Raw genomic sequence first — 18,912 nt, forward strand, 5'->3', positions numbered from 1 at the left:
TTCCAACATACCCACTCACGTTAATAAAAACAGTACCAAATAATGTATAATTCAAAGTGATCATGCATTAATTAGATGTTTAGCAATATAAATAATCATGCATTACACAATACTACATATAAAATTGGAATAATACAACAATAAGTAGAAGTCTGCACATGACCAATGACTATAGAATACAATCCCACTTGCATAAACTTGATTAGAACCAATTTCCTGTGCAGACATATGATTATAAGTTGGCTTTTTATTATCTCAGAATTAGATTATTGCGAAGGCCTGTTTGGGTCATTACGTGCTCACATGTCCTTAAGTTTGTCTTACACTCTGTCCGACGCAGCAACCTTATTAGGTCATCACATATGTCACTTTGTATATGAGGACTTGTAATAATTAGTAAGTTCAATCTAACCTAATTTCTACAAAAATTTAATAAAAAATGAAATATATAAAGAAGAGAGAAGAAGCAAGAAGAAGCATATTGGAGAGAGTATGAAAAAGAGAGAGAGTGAGAGATAGATAACTGGAGAAGAGTGAAGAGAATAACTTGTGAAGAAGATAGCAGAGAAGAACCTTAGGGAGAAGAAGGTGAAAAAAGTGTCTAATTTTTCTCGTAGAACGCGTGTTCTTTTTTCCTAGCCATATATTTAAGTGTGTATTATCTAAACGGGGGTATGTGAGTTGTATTAGTTAATCAGGTAAGGAGAGTATTAAAAGCCCAACCCATTTAAAATAGTCAAGTAATTACATAATACAAGTTGCCACCAAACAACTGACATAGACTATTTACTCCTATCCAGAGTCTAATACGGTATATTCCCGAAAAAAAGAAGTTTAATACGGTATATCAAACGAGCCCTTAACGTTATATTACGTACGTATAGAGTACTAACAAGTTTAACTCTTTTTGTCTGTGCTAAATTAAAAAGGATTAAAAACATTCATAATAAAAAAGTTCAACAAATGACTACGAAAATTTGGCCTCACATTCATTGAGGAGAAAAAAATTAATGAAAAGTTATTGCGCCCTAAGTACCCGATGAGTTCCTTGTTTAAACAAGAAGGGTGGAGATTAGGGGTGGGCGCGGTCCGGTTCTCACCTCAAACCGGAATCGAAACCGGTATTATTTAACCGGTCCGGTTCGGTCCGGTTTAGGCAAAAAAAATTTCAAAAACCGGCCGGTTCGGTTCTAACCGGTTTCGGTCCGGTTCTGACCGGTTCCGGTTTTGAACCGGATTATTAATTTATTATTTTTTTAATTTTTTTTAAAAAAAAAATTTTTTTTAAAATTTTTTTAATAAAAAAATTATAATAAATAACTTATTTTTTTAGCTTAAAAATGAACAAATAATCCAATTCATACATTTAGAAATTTTTTGAAGTTGAACTTGGAAAATTAGTGATTATAGAAGTTAAAAAATGGCATTAGATTTTAAAATTTTGTAAAACTATAAATATAAAATATATGACCGGTCCGGTTCGGTCCGGTCCGGTGTGGAGAGATGTAAAACCAGAACCGGAACCGGTTGGAACCGGTTCGGTCCGGTTCCGGTCCGGTTTGTTGACTTTTTTGGTCAACCGGTTTTTTTTCCGGTTTTTTTTCACCGGTTCGGTTCGGTGTTCCGGTTTTCCGGTCCCGATGCCCACCCCTAGTGGAGATGGTAACAACATATCCGACTCCAACCCGTGCAGTTGCCAACCCCAGGTCGATTAGCCGATCAAGGTTTGTAAATGTCAGAACCCAATTCTATCTTGTAACTCATATACCAATAGAGATTCCTATCAGTAAACTGGGCCAGCTTGTCCCGTTTCGCATTATGTGGGTCGTTTTGTCTTGTTGGGCTTCGAACATAGTTATGTTCTGTTTTTCAATATCCCAAAGAATGGCTCCTTTAAGTGGGCCCACGGGAAAAATCATCAGGGCAAAACTCAGTATAAGCGAAAGATTGATTTGTCTGTAGACTCTGTAGCATTATAGAGTGGGTTGATTGGCATAAAAAATCTCTCATTCACTCCCCCGTCTCTGTTCCTGTTCCTGTTCCTGTTCTTGTTCCCGCACTCTCTCTCTCTCTCTCTGTCGCTCTCGACACACTCTCTTTGGGGAAAGGGTAAATTCAGATATGGCGAAGTCACACAGACGGAGGTCATCTCTCAACGCACTCTAGGTTTTCTCTAAATTTCCGTAAGTACTCTCATCCTACCCCATTCTTTTTCTTCTTCTTCTTCTTCTTCTTCTCACAATAGTCACCGTACAAATCCATGTAAATTCTTTACTTAGGGTTTCTTGGTTGTTTATGTTCTTGCTTATGTTTCTGTATTTTTCTTGAACTCGATGCGTATGGTTATTGTTGAACTCAAGTGAATAGGGCCTTTCTAGGTTTACTAGAGCTCAAGAGTTAGATTCATACTTTGCTTTATGGCTGCTTTAAGCTCGCGTTTCTTTGTTAGATTACTTGAGAATTGTAATCTTTTAATTGGGTTTATTGTATCATAGAGAAATTTTAGATTTGATACCCTAGAGTAAAGCTTCTAACTTTGTGTGTATGACTTTAAGCTCTAGTAATCGCTCAATTATTCTCAAGTAATTGGTGTAGGTCAATGGGTTCGTTTGAAAAGTTAAGTTGACTCGGGCTTTTCATAAATACTTTTTAGTTGTATGCAATGTTGTTGAGAGGTACGATGAGTTTAATTTGTATTGATTCTGTTTTTTTTGGTGTGGTTAAATTTTGTTGTTTTTCTGTTAGTGTTCTAGTCTTGTATAATACCATTGATAAGTTAGTTTCTACTAGTTGGAACAAACTCATATGAGTGTATTATGTTCTTAGCCAAATAATATTTTTAAAAAGGATATATAACAGAGGAGAAGAGATCTCTGTATGCTTTTTTAAAAATTTTAAATTGTATTTTGGTTCAATTGATATATGTTGTCTTGGAAAATGTGAAGGAGAGAAGTGGAGGGTTTTTTTAATAGGACCGGATAGGAGTTAGGGGAGGCTTATTTATTATGACCGCTTTTTGGTATCTGGCTATTACCCTATTATGGATAATTTGTTCATATTCTGATTTTATTCCTTGCTCTTTCATTCTTTTCTGCTTATATTCTCTCTCGCTCTCTCTTTCCAGTAGGCTAGTTAACTTGATAGATAACGCTAGTGTGTGGTGTAGATCTATGTAACTCAATAAGAGTACATTTACCTGAGTGCTAATATCTAGTATAATTTTCTGCAGTACTTTCATGAGGTCACTGCATGGAGGGATTGCCAATTTCATGCAAAAGTAACTGGTTGCAATTGCATCCTTCCACAAGAGCCAAATTGGATATTAGTACAAATTATTGGATAAATTCTTAGACTGGAAGTTGCTCTGAAAGGGTTTGAAAATAGCAAAATAGAATTACTTCGTAGTGCAAGAAGTTAGAAGAGAGTGCATCAACCTTCAACTTTGATGTCCTTGATGCTAAATTTTGATCAGTGGTATGATGAAGTGAGGGAGGAACCTGAAAAGGCATAATTATTGAAAGATTACAGCCTTCATATGTTGAATCTATGGATAGGAATAAGTGTTAATTGAAGAAGTTTCTGCATATTTGGTTGATCAAAATATCAGGAGCACAAGTGATGTTATATCTGGACTCAGGCTTCAAAAGCTTTGAAAAGTTGAGAGCTTGTGTCTTCGAAGTTGAGCATATGTGGCTGGTCAGTGAAATCGCTTGACATAGTTGTTTTGTATATCTAGATATTACAACATGATGACTGAAGTTGATGAGAGATATTGGCATTTTTTGGAAATACATTTTGTGTCAATACTTGAAATTCGGGTGTTTTCATATGAAGTCTCAAAGATATTTAGGTCATTGTTGTGGCTGTTGATATCATTCTAACAACATGGAGTTTTCCTTCCTGTACAAGATCCTATATGTAGAATAATCTTCAGTAGTGGTGTCTTGTGGAGTTGTGAGCCAATTTTTCAAGGCGGACTTGTGAAATGCTATTATGTCAATAATTTCTGTACTTTTCCATGTCTACTAGATGTATCTTCCCCCAATTTAGATTCAATGATGATTCTGTTGGGCTCTTTTCTTTTTTTGTTTGATCATTTGACCTTTATATTGTTAAATGCCTTTTCAAGACAATTTAATTTATTAGTTTGCTAGTCCAAATGAGCCTCTTCTATACTGAGGATTGTCTGTCAATATTGTTCTTTATGTCATGTTGATGTTTCTTAGAAGGTATTAACATATTCTTGATTATCCTATATTTGACCAATTGGTGAAAAGTCATTAATCTTGATCCAATAGATGGAACTGTAATTGGAAACCACGACATCTCATGTTAGTTTCATGCCACTAACTCATTTAAGTTGGAGCTCTTTCCCTTGATTAAAAAATATATATTTGAAAGATCCTGGATTAAGCATAGATGCACCTGAAGGATCTTTAAATAAATAGTCGCTTCTATTTGTTTTTGTGAGACCATCAGGGTTGGATAAGGCTATGTCCAAATTGAAAAGTTCCAAAAGTTGATGGCATGTACTGCCAGCAATTGGTAATCTATTAGCATAAATGTTTGTCTGACTTCTCTGTTGGAATTGACTGCATGCAATTGGCATCACCCCTAATATAAGACATAAAAGTCCAATTGCATTTAGACAACCCTAGCTTGATTCATCTTCCCGTTCACTAATTACATTCAATGTGTGCAAATATGTAAGCTACCACTCATGTTTGCTTCTATTCCATGGTTTTAGATCTCAAAGCATCTTTATGAGCTGCTAAGGTATGATAAACTATGAAAGCTTCTTTGAGAGGAAGAATTGCTATACCACATATGAACCCAAAAAAGTTTTCCTCAATCCCCTATTGTCAAAATCAGTGTTTTGGAAACTGCTCGGGTGGCATATACTTCAGGTGCGAGGTGTACAATCTGCAACTGAAGCAGCGCTAATGGTGGCTGAATAGTATGCCTTGCAAATAAGACGACTCCTACATGCCCTAATTTTGTCTTCCCGATGTTTTCAAAATTAAACCTCACCATTTTGTAAAGTTGTATGTGTTCCTTTAAATGAAACAAAATGTTTCATTAAAGGCTGATATTTTAAAAGGAGCGGTACCATTTTGTTCTCGAGGGCTGATTTTCTAAAGCAAAATGCAGTCGTTTTTTTATGCTGTGCAACCCCACAAACTCCTTCTTCCCCTTCCACCGGATACAATCCAGCTCCAAGTCAGATTTCCTAGACCCTAATTCTCCTCCCAAAACACGCAAGCTAGTGTCCCCAAGTCCCTCTTCATATCTCATTCTCTTTTTGTCATGCCACCTTCATACCGCATTCTCTATCTCTTTCCTCCTTGGCACGACAACAAAGAGTAGCTCATGTTGTAATACTTGTAATTTTTATATCTTTTAATTAAAACAATTAAACCTGTAAGGCTTACACCTTAACGTCTCAAGGCTTAGGCTCAGCCTTGTCGGACCAAAAAGCTTTAGAAAACATTGGCGAAAATAATTAAGCTTGGTTTACTTGGATTCTACCCCCTGGAAACTTTAAATAAAATTATTTCTTTTAAAGGAAAGAAGTTTGGGAAATTAACTTAAACATCAAGAAGTACTTGTGCTTGATATAAAGAATGAGTAAGTACGTGTGACTATCTCCTGCAACTCTGTTGGCTAGCCACTGTAATCATCTTCATATTTATTCCTCACCATGGTCCTGTGCAGAGCATTCACTCTCCCTTGTATTGTACCACAACCCTCTTTTCTTGAAAGTATATAGCTTCCTGATACCCAAACCAACATTTTGGTGGAGGGAGTGTATGGATCAAACCCACCAGATTGTAGTTTACTTCATCTTCTAGTCCAGTTCTAGTTTTTTTTTTTTTTTCCTAACCACATAACTCGAAATGATAGAGGGAAAGCTAGACGATACACTACTGTTTTGGACAAATTGTATTTTATGTACAACGTGATAAACTACAACCTTGGAGGAATAACTGCAAGTATTATGGTGCATAGCCATACGGAATGGTGATAATATTTTGAAGTTTTTAATGTATGTCTTCAAACATTTGAGATTAAACTTCATATCATATTACGTGTTCCTTGGATATTAGAATACAACAATTTAAGCATAGAAAACAAGATAATTATCAACAAAAACATGAGGGGTATGGCCTGTTTGCCTGTTCTGATAAAGGGGAATGCGAGTAATTAAATTAATGGAAGTTACCACTTTAGATCTTAGATAACCATAATTTATATATATTTTAACATACAAGGCTCTTTATTGTTGGGTGCTAACTAAACTACACTAAGCTTTGCTTATCTGACACAAATGCGTGACATATCTCAATATGGCTGCCCAGCTGTATAGTTGAGGAATCCCATGCGGTAAGTTGATCAGTATATGTATGTCATCATCATTATCATCCTTGTCTTTGTCTCATTCTTAAGAGCTGGCCACATTTATTCGAGAAAAACTTGTGTACAGACTTCACATCACATGCTTAGTGGCCGGCACTATCCAGTTAAAACATAACGTGTTTTTATAAATAAAGGGTGTATAAAGGTGTAGTAGAACTTATTACAAATGTTATGTTTGACTTGATAATGCATGCCACTCAGCCTGCCACGTGACAAGGAAGTCCCCACTCAAGTTTTTCTCCATTTGTTTGTGTATTACATTCTTTTCTACTATACACTGTACACATATCTCCTGTTGACACAGACGTGTATAGATCTTTCATAAATGGTATATCTTCTGCATCCTTATTATTCCATTAGATTTTCAATCTAATTGAAGTGTGGTTTTATTTCAAGTGTTATTTAAGTTGAACTGAAAGAAGCTGATCATCTATCTTGTTAGTCCTGCTTATAGTTAATGGTGTAGAATGTTGTGTTTTCTTTTTCATTTTATTGTTTCACATTTATTTTTATCTTGCTTTGTAACACAAAGAAAATTTCACTATATTTTTAAACAAACTTTAAAAGATACTAAGAAAGCAAAGAAGCGAAGAGTGATCAGCAAATTTTATTGAGATTGATTGAGTTTTTTATTTCTCAGATTCTATCGATCCTCAGTAAGTGAAGCTTGTTGTTTTAAGGAGAAATGAGTAGAAGCAGCAGAAAACGCTCTTCTAAATGGGATTTGGCAGAAGAGCCTCAATTTGAAGATGCGAATGTACAAGACAATGGTTGGATGGGAAAGCCAGGTAGGCCATTTCATCATAAAGAATCTGGACGAGAGTGGCTTTCTTCAGAGCTTGCTGGTAGTAATGGTTCAAAATGGTCTGGTTTAGAGACAAATGACATGCAGAGATCTAAGCACGATTTGGGACTTGCATCCAGGGAACCTTTGCCTGGAAGCAGAGGTTCACATAAGATTGAGAGCATCAATAAGGGCAGCAACAGATACATGGATGACTCTATGGTGTGGGATGGAGATGGAAATTGCAGCACGAGGATGTCTCCTGGTCTTGATGAGTGGAGACAACATCATAGTCGGTCCCCAAAAAGTGGTTGGAGCAGGTCACTGAGGTAGATCTTTTTACTCATATTGTCAATTCTGACTCACATGTTTCCTTATGTTAGTATGTAACCTAGATAGCAATTATTAATGTATGTAACTGCTTCCGTATATGGACTTGTACTCTGTCCTAAAGTAGAGTGACATACACAAGCCCTTCTCCCCTTTGCAGAGCATGCAATTATGTGCCTTACACATGAATATATATATATAAATTTTTTTTTTTCCTGCCCAACTTATATACAGTATTGTTTGAATAACTCTTGTGTAGCACAAATTCATGATTTATGAGATTTGCTGCTAGAGATTTCCCACAATTATTTCTTCACTTGAATCTTCTGTTTTTGGAGTTATAACAGTATCAATGTGTTATCTGAAGAACAATTTTCCTTCTTTCTCCTAGCAGGGTGCAGAATTTGGTTAACTTGTCTTTCTGTTGGTGAATGTTATGTGCAGGGGTAGGAGTAGAAGCTGGAGCAGGAGCAGGAGTAGGAGCCAGAGCTGGAGCAGGAGCCCTGATCGTGGCTATAGGCGGGAATCAGTTTTCCTTGATAGAAATAGAAGCAGGTCAGGAGTTTCAGCTCAATTGTGCAAAGATTTTACGGCTGGGAGATGCAGGAGAGCTAGTGATTGTCAATTTCTTCATGAGGGTAGTTCCAATTATGATGATAGCTGGGATAGTAGACACAGGAAAGGTGGTGCTTCAAAATACTCCCCTGATACCGGGGACTACCCATTGAAGAGCGGAAGATCTTCTGTGTATTGTACTGATTTTGCAAAAGGGAAGTGCCGGAGAGGGTCATCTTGCAAGTTTGATCACCACCGTGCTTCTGATGGATACAGTAAAGGTTCTATGAATGAAAGGGAAAATGAAAGAAGGAAAAGAGATGCTTCTACAGAGCGAGGTGCCGACCGTGTACCGCACAGGAGCGGCGATATTCCTTGTAAATTTTTTGCTGCGGGAAATTGTCGTAATAAAAAGTATTGTCGATTTTCTCATCATATCCAAGCACGTGCTAGTCCTGAAAGAAAGTCTCGGGATGGTCGGTGGGGTCTGTCAGATGCAGGCCCAGCATGGGATGGTCCAAGATGGAGTGATACTGTGGCTCTGTCAGATGCCGCAAAGTTGACTGCAGATAATAACGGAAATATTAGCGTGCCAGAGCTAAGGCCTAGTGCTTGGTCTATGGATGATAATAGATGGGGGCATGGTCTGAACAATGATAACCAAAAATGTGCCGACCCAAGTGTTACTCATGAAGCAGCCCAGAGGAATGAGAAGGATACACATCTGTGGAAGGAAGATAATGTGGGTGCTCATGTGGGCCTTCCTAAATCAAGAGATACTGAAAAATGGCTTGGTGACATGTCTCCTGATTGGAATTATACGATACAATCTTCCAACCATGTTGGAAAAGAAGAGCATAGTGGCAATGCTCTAGGTTCAGAACCTTCAAGTCAGGTGCATGGTGCTGCTTCAATTATGCAACCAATGATAGCTGAAAGATCTAATTTTCTGCAGAACAAGGATATGAGGGAAGATGGTGCTATTCCCTTGCCATACGATGATAGGAATCCAATTGAAAAAAGTGCTAGTTCCCGCAATGACCTGAATGTTTCTGCAAATATCATGCCCCGCCAAAGCTTTGACAATAGTGGCCAGAGTTCAAGTGCTTTTCCTTTTTCAGGATTAAGCACAGTTAGACAAGGTCAAACTCTGATCCCAACTCATCCTCAAGGAGGAATTGTAAAAAGTCCACAAGATACACTTTCCTCAGAGAGTAAATCTGTCATCAAGTTAGATATAGGGGATGCAAAAACATCACTAGAAACATCACTAGTTACTGGAATTCCTCAAGTTCCAAATGTTGTAGGTGATAAAGAGCTTGTGCAACTTACCAATCTTTCAGCATCTCTGGCTCAGTTTCTTGGAAATCACCAGCAGCATTCACAGTTTTATGCTGTGTTAAATTCTCATAATGCTCCACCTCCCCTTGCCAAATCTGAAGGATCTTCTGAGCAGCTTTCAGCAGCAGCTATTCAGCCGGATCCAGTCATATCTGAGAAGCCGTATGATCCTATACAGGATAGTAGAGAACTTAGAAACAGCAACAATCCTGTGTTTCTTCTGCCTAATAATGCTGAAAAAACACGTGTTGATGGAAAAGTTGACAAACCATCAAATGTCGTATCTCCATCATCTTTTCCTAGTGGAGCAAATGGTAACGATTATCTTCAGGCTCATAATTCAGTAGAACCTAAACAAAAGAACTGCCAGTTAAGTCAGCTGGAGCCTCTTGCAAAATCTGAGATTGTCAAGGGAAATAGTGAATTTGGGGCTCAGGAAAGCAAGAATGTAAAAGAAGAAAGCAAGTCCCCGGATATTGGCCCCTTGGAGGGCACAGAAAAAGATGGGGCTGAAGAAGGCAAGAAATCAAAGGAAGTGAAGGGGAGCCGTGCATTTAAATTTGCTCTTGTGGAGTTTGTTAAGGACCTTTTAAAACCGACATGGAAAGAAGGTCAAATCAACAAAGATGCTTACAAAACTATCGTGAAGAAAGTGGTTGATAAAGTGACCAGTACCATGCAGGGGGCTAATATTCCCCAGACACAAGAGAAGATTGATCATTACCTGTCATTTTCAAAACCGAAGCTTACTAAACTTGTACAGGTGAGTGCTGATATGCTCAGATGTTTTCGACTTTAGTGGAGGATATGTTTGGCATCAATTCTCGTAATAATTAATTAATTATCCATCCTTTTCTTCAAGATTTTCATGTGCCCTTAATTCCTTTTTTCCCCCTACAAGTGAGATAGAAAATAAAAATAAAGTACTGTAGTGTGCATTCTCATCATCATTGTTATTATTATTATTATTATTATTATTATTATTATTATTATTATTATTATTATTATTATTATTATTATTATTATTATTTAATGATTATTATTGTTGTTACTGTTATTATCAAATTTCGATTATTATAAATAATACTTTATTCATTTACAGTGCTTCTACAATGTAAATAAAGTATGTATAAGAATAGATTCAAAAAATAATAACAATGAGGGTTATCCCAGCTGAGTGTGGATTTATTTGCTGGGAGGCATAAGTTTTTGTGTGGGAGGAAGATGGGTATGGATGGTTCTGGGAAGATGTGTGCTAATGTCTACTTGTTGCTCAAATCAATGAAAGAGAAAGGAGGAATATGATTAATACATCGGAAGTGGGGAATGGAAGGGGTGGCGGGTTATGAAAACTTAATAAAAGTTGAAGTAATATGAATCTTCAAGAACTGTATACGATACAGGGTACAGCAACTTGGCTATAAAATGTCCTTTTGAGGAAGGGAGAGAGCAAGGGAAGGTCGTGTGAGGTTCTCTGTTTTTCCTTTTATTTTTACTTTGAAAGAATTGTTCGAGAAAAAAGGGTGGTTCTGAGTTCTGTCCTAGGAAGACTGTTGTGTGCTAGTTATTCTATTATTACAATGAGCATTATCTTCTGCACAAAGGGGTGTTCTAAAAATTTCAAGCTCATAAGATGAGAGGTGTTGAGAAAATAGGCAGCGACGTCCAACTCAGAAATTTCGCATGTAGTAGTGTACATTTGAAGTTAATTTCTCCATTACGCTCCAATAAGTTTACAGAATTACATTTTTCATTGCCGCAGATATCCATATGTAGGTCCACTTTAATTTGCGAAACTAGCTTTTTTTTCATGTGTTACTTACACTCTTCGTTATATCTTGTTGATGGACTTAGAGTAGTTAATAGTTTCTGTAGCCATGTTTCCAATGGGAGTCCCATAAATTTTCAGCTTTGTATTGTCAACCAAGCAGGGTGGTCTCGCTTTGTTATCTTGCTTACTGCATATCAATTCACTTTTGTTGCAGGCATATGTGGAAAAAACGCAGAAGGGCTAAAAGAGACGGAACTTGAGTTTGTTTATTTCTGTTCTGTTTTCGACAGGCCATCTTAACATTCCGGGTGTATTTATGCTCCTACAGCCTCTAGACATTGTAGTTTTTTGTCCTTCTTTTGATGTATACTAATTGGTGCAAGGATAGTTGAAACTCTAGGCTAGATATAGAGGATGTTAGAGTTTATTTTCTTCTTCGTTTTTTCTCCTGTGTAATGTTGGTGCTTCTTTTGTTGCCTTTATCTTTCCATTTGTTTTAAATAGCAAATTTTAAGAACATATTGGTGCAGCTTTGAATAATTGTGGTTATGTTCCTTTTTTTTTTACCTTAATACTTTTAATGGACTTTTTCTGGTAAATGAATTTTGTTTTACTTCAAATCTCATATGTTTTTAACATTTGAAAAAGTGAAATGTGCCCAAGGCACATCGTTTGGCGATGGATGATGAACAAATAATTTGATTTACAACTCTGATCTGCTAGCATTATAAAATTTGTATACTAAGTACTTTTGTTGCATTGATTACGCTTGTAGTATTGCAACTAAAGATCTGGTATAAAAAAATATTATGTCAATAGAAAACTGGATTTTACATCATACTAATTGACAAATGAGAATACATAAAACAACTAATAAATAATGCCCAATACTTTTTAAAAAGTCCAGAATATTCTTTCTTTCGTCTCATTTCGACGTTATTATTTTATAGTTTCAGCCACAACTTCAGTTGGACTCACTCCAAAACTTCATTTCCAAAGCTTCCGGCAGCCATTCCTCCCATCAACAACCTTGTGGAGATCCAATTAACTCACTCGAATAGTTTGTAGTACCAATTAGCTTTACACATTGTGGTATTGCCTCAACGTAGTTATAGAGTAGGTTTCATGTCCGATTCGCATAAATGACAAAGATAATATATATTAGTAATAAATTCAATACTTAAGTGCGTTTAACACCATTTTATTTGTATAACTGTGTTGTAAGTATATATATAAATGCTCCTATGTGGATGTCCGGATGATATTATCATGCAAATGCCATGTATTTTCTACTACTCTCTTTATTTACAATGATATCCGCACGATAATAACTTGCAGATATCCGGATGAGATAATAACTATATATATACACACACACATTGTAAAACAGGGAGGAAAGCAGAGAGGGGTAATAGAAAATACATGATGTCTGCACAATAATAAGGTATGGACATCAGCATATAAGAATTTCTGTATATATATACCATCCCCTTGTATTGAGGAACGCCCTTTAGGATACTCTACTTTTTTTTTTTTTCTTCAACTATCCAAACCATCTATTTTTTAGGTTTTCATTCATAGATCATCCTGGCAAAAAATTAGACAAATCGGAAACCATTTAGACATCTAATTGTGTCATATAAAATCAATGAAAACAGTGTTTCAACAAAGTATTAAAATTTCAATAATTTAATTGAGTGGTAAAATGATATCGGATTCAAATGATTTTTTGTAAAGATAATCTTTGAATGAATATCTAAAAAATAGACAGTTTGAAATTAGTGAAATGCAATGCGGAGTAGACTCTATAAGGGTGTCCCTCAAATAAGCTTATATATGAATATAAGTATTCAATTTTTTTTTTTAAAGTACAAGTGATTGTCTAACAAGGAAGATGAGGGTTTCTCACACATATACATTATCAAAGTGTTATGGGAGTTTTAATCTTATGCCACTAATCTATAAGTTTTTTTTTTTTTTTTTATTGAACTCAATACATGTAAATCAATCACCTTTTTTTATTAAACTAGATCCCGTTAACTAAATATAACTTTTTTGTAAACATGAAAAAAAGTAAAGAAAAACGTTTGTGTTCGTAGAGTTTGGTTGCTGTCATGGGTATTTAATGCATCACTTGGACTTTCACTAGAAACAGATAATGGATGTGCTGGAAAACACTGGACTCACGTGCACCAAGAGACTAGAGAGAGAGAGAGAGAGATGGGTCCACATAAATGCTTTTAGGACCATATATTGCAGCGCACGTGTAAGGTTAGGCTATAGCTTGCCATTGCAGTTATGAATTTCGCATGCACTTTTTTCTGTTTTGGACGTCTTATGTTTGTCTGCTATATGTCATACACTATCACAACCTTGTGACATTGGTTTGTTTGAATTTTCAAGTAACGAAATTGAATAACCAAAGGAAAGAGGAAACCAACAAGAGATTTTTTAAACTTTTTTTCTACAAAAATTAATTAGCAAAGCATGCGCTCTAGGGTTCTATTGTTGAGGCCTCCTCTAATGGTCTTATTTGCCTTTACAAATATATCATATGCATGACATGTGATTAATTTTGACCTCAAAAAAAAAAAAAAATCAATAGAGTTAACGGAGAGGAATTAGAGTAGGGGTGTTTTTCGGCCGGAACGGATCGGAAACCACTGTTCCGAATTCTGTTCTGAAGCTTTTCGGAATTACCTTTTAGTTCCGAGTCCGATTCCGAAATTTCGGAATGTACTAACTCTATTCCGATGCGGAATTTTCGGCATTATCGGAATTTTCGGAAGTTAATATTTTCGGAATTTTCGGATAATAATTTTGGAAATCAAAATTTGAAATTTTCTTGTGAATCATGATTAAGCCAACCAAACAGGAAAAAAAATTCCAGAAGAATTCCAATGTTTACATTCAAATGACATAATGTTCAAATTTAAACTAGTCCACAATAAAAACAGAAAATGAAAACTACAAGTACAACATTTAACATAGATCCATAATACATACAAAATCAACTCATCACTGGAAATAAGCTAACATCATTTTTCGCAACCCCATTGCTGAAATCACGAATATGCCAACTTGCAATTCCAAGGTTACAGCTAATTACTCACTCGTTTTGAGGATGTATATAATCTGAACTGTTATGCAAAAGAGTTATGAACAGTCAGATGCTATGAACTGTTATGCATGCTTCGGTAGACAACATGGGTACATGAAGAGAAAAGTGGAAGGAACATAAGAGTGCTAGTTCTACTCAGAAAATGCCTATCCTTAAACCTTTGACTGTACATGAGTGATACAAGCTATATCTGCTACAGGATATGAAAAATGTCTATGGAATGGAAGGAATGGAAGTCAGCAACAAAGAAATTAGCTGCGAGTCATGACCTAAAATCAAGAATATCAAAGCATATAGATCTCTTGGTGTAATTATTAACTAGAAGTATCATACATTCATGTGTGATGGGAAGTTCTATGATGTTAGTTAAAAAGGGGTAATGTTACAGTAATAGTATTTATTTGAACAAAAATCAACACTCACCTCTCTAAATTAAAAAGTACACCATCTCCAATTCCTTGAAATAATTTGTCAATAAAAGAAGCTGCAAAACAAAATATATACAATGTTCCATCATCAAACATGATAAAAGAAAGAAAACTATACTAAATGTATAGAATGTGAATGTTCCATCATCAAGCTCAACTAAATTTAGTTAGCCTAGATAAACAGAATGCTCTATCAGCAAGAACAATCACACATTATTAGAGCCACGACACTATTCCAGAACAATCAAACAAGAGCACATTATACTAGATAAGAATTGCACAGTACCAATACCCCAATATCATTCCAGAGGAATCCAAGAAAAAAAAAATCTACATATTTATACAAAACTAAACTAAAGAACTCCATACCTTCATATTCAGTTCCATTCATTGACGTGATAGATTTTCCAACTCTTGGCTTACAACTGCAACAAGCATAAAATCTATACTATAATTATATATAATAAAAAAAAAGCAATTTAAGAGCTGTAAATAATTTAAAGACAGATGTTACATACCAATTTCAATTTCCTCAAGCTCTTCAAGTTGTTCTTCAACATTCTCACACTCTAGTTTGGAACATCTTAACCAATCTTGGGTACACACCAAAGCCTCGACGATATTTGGTGTTAAGGAACTTCGAAATGGGTCAAGAACTCTTCCAGCTGTACTAAAAGCAGATTCTGAAGCAACAGATGTCACTGGAATTGATAAAACATCTCGTGCCATTATCGCAAGTGCATGGTAGGTTGCATACTTCCCTTTCCACCAAACCAATACATCAAAGTTTGGAGATTCATCCTCAATTCCATCACTCAAGTATTTGTCCAGATAATTATTAGCATCTGCATGCTCCTTTCTTTTCAATTTACTCCTAAACATCTCCTTCTTGGATCGATTCCCACCTTGATTAGCCACAACACTTTCTGAATTTGCAGATTGATCATCTAAAGATGTAGCTTCCGACTTATAATGAAGATAAAGACGTGACATCATACTTTTGAATCTTTCAACCCAATCCTCAACTTTTTTATCTTTTTCATCCTCACTTAGAAGAATGTCACTATCCAAGTAACTTCTATACCAAAACGTCACATAATCCAATTTATATCTAGGGTCTAGCACAATAGAAGCAATCAAAATTGGATTCAAAGCATCAATGTTACAATATTTTTCAAATTTTTCATTCATTTTCTTAGCCATGGAACTAAGAAAAACATCATTGCTGCCCATTTGTTGCAAGAGCATATCCTTGGTTTGTGTCACCTCATCAAAGTAAGTGTTAAAGGTGATGTAATGAGAACCAGATATACGCTTTGTTAGAAGATAAAAATCTTCCAAAAACGTATGCAAACTTCGCAATTTTCTCCAATCATCTTCATTTATGGGACCCCCCTCATGACAGCCACTTCCACCTTTTTTTTCTTCAAACCCAGCTCACTTCCATCTTCTTTATTTTTTTTCAGTTCACATTCACTTCTATAGAATGGATCATGCTCCAAAAGCCTATCAAATACTTTCTCAAACTCCATTGCTGCATTTATCATCAAATATGTTGAATTCCATCTTGTTTTAACATCTAAACACACAACCTTCTTGCAAGTTACACTCTCCTCCAAAGCACATTTTTTAAACATTTACAAACGTGATGAACTACTCCTCACATACTTAACACTTCGACGAAGACGCTTGATGGTTGTCTTCACCTCTTCAATTCCATCCCTCACAACCAAATTGATGACATGAGCAAAACACCTTACATGAAAGAACTGTCCACCTAATAACATCATATTTCTCTTGTTAAATCTTTTCTTTAAATCCATCACACATGTATCATTATTCTTCGCATTATCAAGGGTGATTGTCATAACCTTTTCTATTCCCCACTCTAAGAGACAATTTTCTATAGCCTTTGCAATAACCTCTCCTTTGTGTGGATGTGGAAGAACTCGAAAATTTATGATTTTCTTTCTAAGGACCCAATCTTTGTCCACAAAGTGAGCTGTCAAGGCCATATACCCAAGATTTTGAACTGAAGTCCACAAATCTGTTGTGATGCATATTCGTGCAGAAATCTCTTTAAAATAATCTTTTAACTTGCTTTTTTCCTCATGATATATTTGTAAACAATCCTTTGTGATTGTGGTTCTGGAAACCACATGAAATTTGGGTTGTATAACTTCACAAAACATCCTAAAGCCTTCCTTTTCTACAAAGCTAAATGGGAGTTCACAAAGGATAATCATTTTTGCAAGAAAACTCCTACATAGCTCCTGGTCAAACTTCCAGTTGCAAGTTTGACCTCCCATTACAGAAATTAGTGTCTGTGCATTATCTTGTTCATCACGAGGAAACTTTTTACAAGTCCTAGTATGAGACCATAGCTTATTCGTGCCAATCCTAGAAGGTGCAGTAATTCTAGCTTCACAAAACACACAAATTGCAATTCCTTTGTATTTTCCAGTTTCCTCTTCCAAAACTTTCTTAAAAAAATTCCATACCTCAGATTTTCCATGGTTTCCAGCTAAACCAGACTTCTTAGTAATTTTTTGCTTCTTTGGATTGCCACGAATGGTAGCTTGCTCAGGAACCTGATCAGGAACTTGATTGGGAACCTGAGGGCTATGATCCACGTCCTGTGCCATTCTTAGATCTGCAATAAACATATAAATTAATCAAGCAATCTATTAGGTGTATAAGAAAAAGACATATGATAACAAAAAGTTTCCACCTAAAGGAAAAGGCAAGTGGTTCCAGTGGCTATAAGAATATGTATTGTTCATCTTTAATACCACAAATTATGCAATAAAATCCGATAATGGCACACAAGCACAAAAGAATGATACACAAAATTAGAAGATCAAACCCTGTAAGACTTAAAATAAATTATTCAAAACCCTCTGCTAACGCCCTTAAAACGAAAAAAAAAACTTGAACTGGCAAAGCCAACACACTCTCTGAGGGCATGGAATGTCTAATTTTTTGGTCAGAATCTCAATAGTTCACTCTACCAACTGAATCCTCATCTATATTTTGATATGAACTTAAACCAATAAGGAATATCTCTTATCTTATAACCCTGAACAAGGAGCTGCTCTCGTTGTGAGATCAGCAACAAAAGAGAAGAATTGGATGCCCCAATGAAAACACTTTCTTATTTTTTTCAATATTCCTTTCTAATTGGGTAGACAAGTTAACAAATTCAATTGCCCAATAATACATAAACAAGATCAAGATAAAATAAAAAAGAAAACTTACTGAATAGTGAATAATGATAGAGATTTTGGTGTAGACTTGCAGTGGTACTGCAAAAGGAAGGAGGTTAATAGTGAGATTGATGAAAACGTTTGAAGTTCCATCCTGTTTTCTTCTCTAGTGAAGAGAGAGAAGCGTCGTTTGGTTTTCCAAGAGATGGAGTGAAATCTCTTTGCTGCTTGCTGGGGGAGAATATGAGGGGACTCTGATTTGGATCTAAAGTAAACTTTCTCACCTTTTCTTTTAAAAATAAAAATAAAAATTTCTTGTGAATATATTTGCCATAATAGAGATATATATGGCAATTGGCCATCATTATTTTGGCCATCACGAATTACTGTTATTGATTAAACAAATATCTACAAATTTATATTATATTATATTTTACATATATATATATATCATGTGAATATACTTGATAAAAAATAATGTTATATAAACTTTATCTTGGATACTACTACATACTTACTATTAGGGTTCAATCCCAATGTGTTTCTATGATCATCGCTATTTTTTAATTTTCATAATCATGATTCATGCAAGAACAAGAGTTTGATACCAATTTGTATTTGATACAACATGTCAATGTCCTACCTTTTTTAAGGGTAAGTTACCTATTGATGTACCTAACTTTTTTGTAACCCCCTATTGTTTATGTTCACATTATTAAGAAAATAGTACTACATTAGCACCTTGGCAATTGATTATAAAGAAAATAAGTTTATAATTAAATGCATGACCTCATACCCCAATGAGTCCTATTCAAGAAATTGAGTTAGAATTAAAAGAAAAAAAAAATCAATACACTACGTAATTTAGATCAATTCAAAATTGGTTGCATTACAAATTTTTTTTTTCTTTTACTAATATTTTTAAATGTACTTAAATTTTTTTCATTATGTATGTATAA

General features: G+C 35.4%; 1 protein-coding gene across 2 annotated transcripts; it reads left to right on the forward strand.

Moving 5' to 3' along the window:
- On the forward strand, positions 1,940–11,792 carry LOC18773749 (zinc finger CCCH domain-containing protein 38). Of its 2 annotated transcripts, XM_020565472.1 has the most exons (5): positions 1,964–2,183; positions 7,058–7,205; positions 7,293–7,530; positions 7,976–10,190; positions 11,413–11,792. In XM_020565472.1, exons 2-5 carry the CDS (start codon positions 7,103–7,105, stop codon positions 11,440–11,442), a joined length of 2,586 nt encoding a protein of 861 aa, XP_020421061.1. In that variant the 5' UTR covers positions 1,964–2,183; positions 7,058–7,102; the 3' UTR covers positions 11,443–11,792. The 2 variants fall into 2 exon arrangements, with proteins under 2 accessions (XP_007208403.1, XP_020421061.1); XM_007208341.2 differs by having other exon boundaries at positions 1,940–2,183; positions 7,058–7,530.

Source organism: Prunus persica, chromosome G6 (genome assembly GCF_000346465.2).
Source record: "Prunus persica cultivar Lovell chromosome G6, Prunus_persica_NCBIv2, whole genome shotgun sequence".
Classification (NCBI taxonomy): domain Eukaryota; kingdom Viridiplantae; phylum Streptophyta; class Magnoliopsida; order Rosales; family Rosaceae; genus Prunus; species Prunus persica.

Bases quoted from the DNA above. Each gene is read 5' to 3' on its own strand.
- LOC18773749 (XM_007208341.2), top strand. From the start codon at position 7,103: ATGAGTAGAAGCAGCAGAAAACGCTCTTCTAAATGGGATTTGGCAGAA. The intron at 7,531-7,975 runs GTAGATCTTTTT...TGTTATGTGCAG, and splicing joins GGTTGGAGCAGGTCACTGAG to GGGTAGGAGTAGAAGCTGGA. The intron at 10,191-11,412 runs GTGAGTGCTGAT...CTTTTGTTGCAG, and splicing joins AGCTTACTAAACTTGTACAG to GCATATGTGGAAAAAACGCA.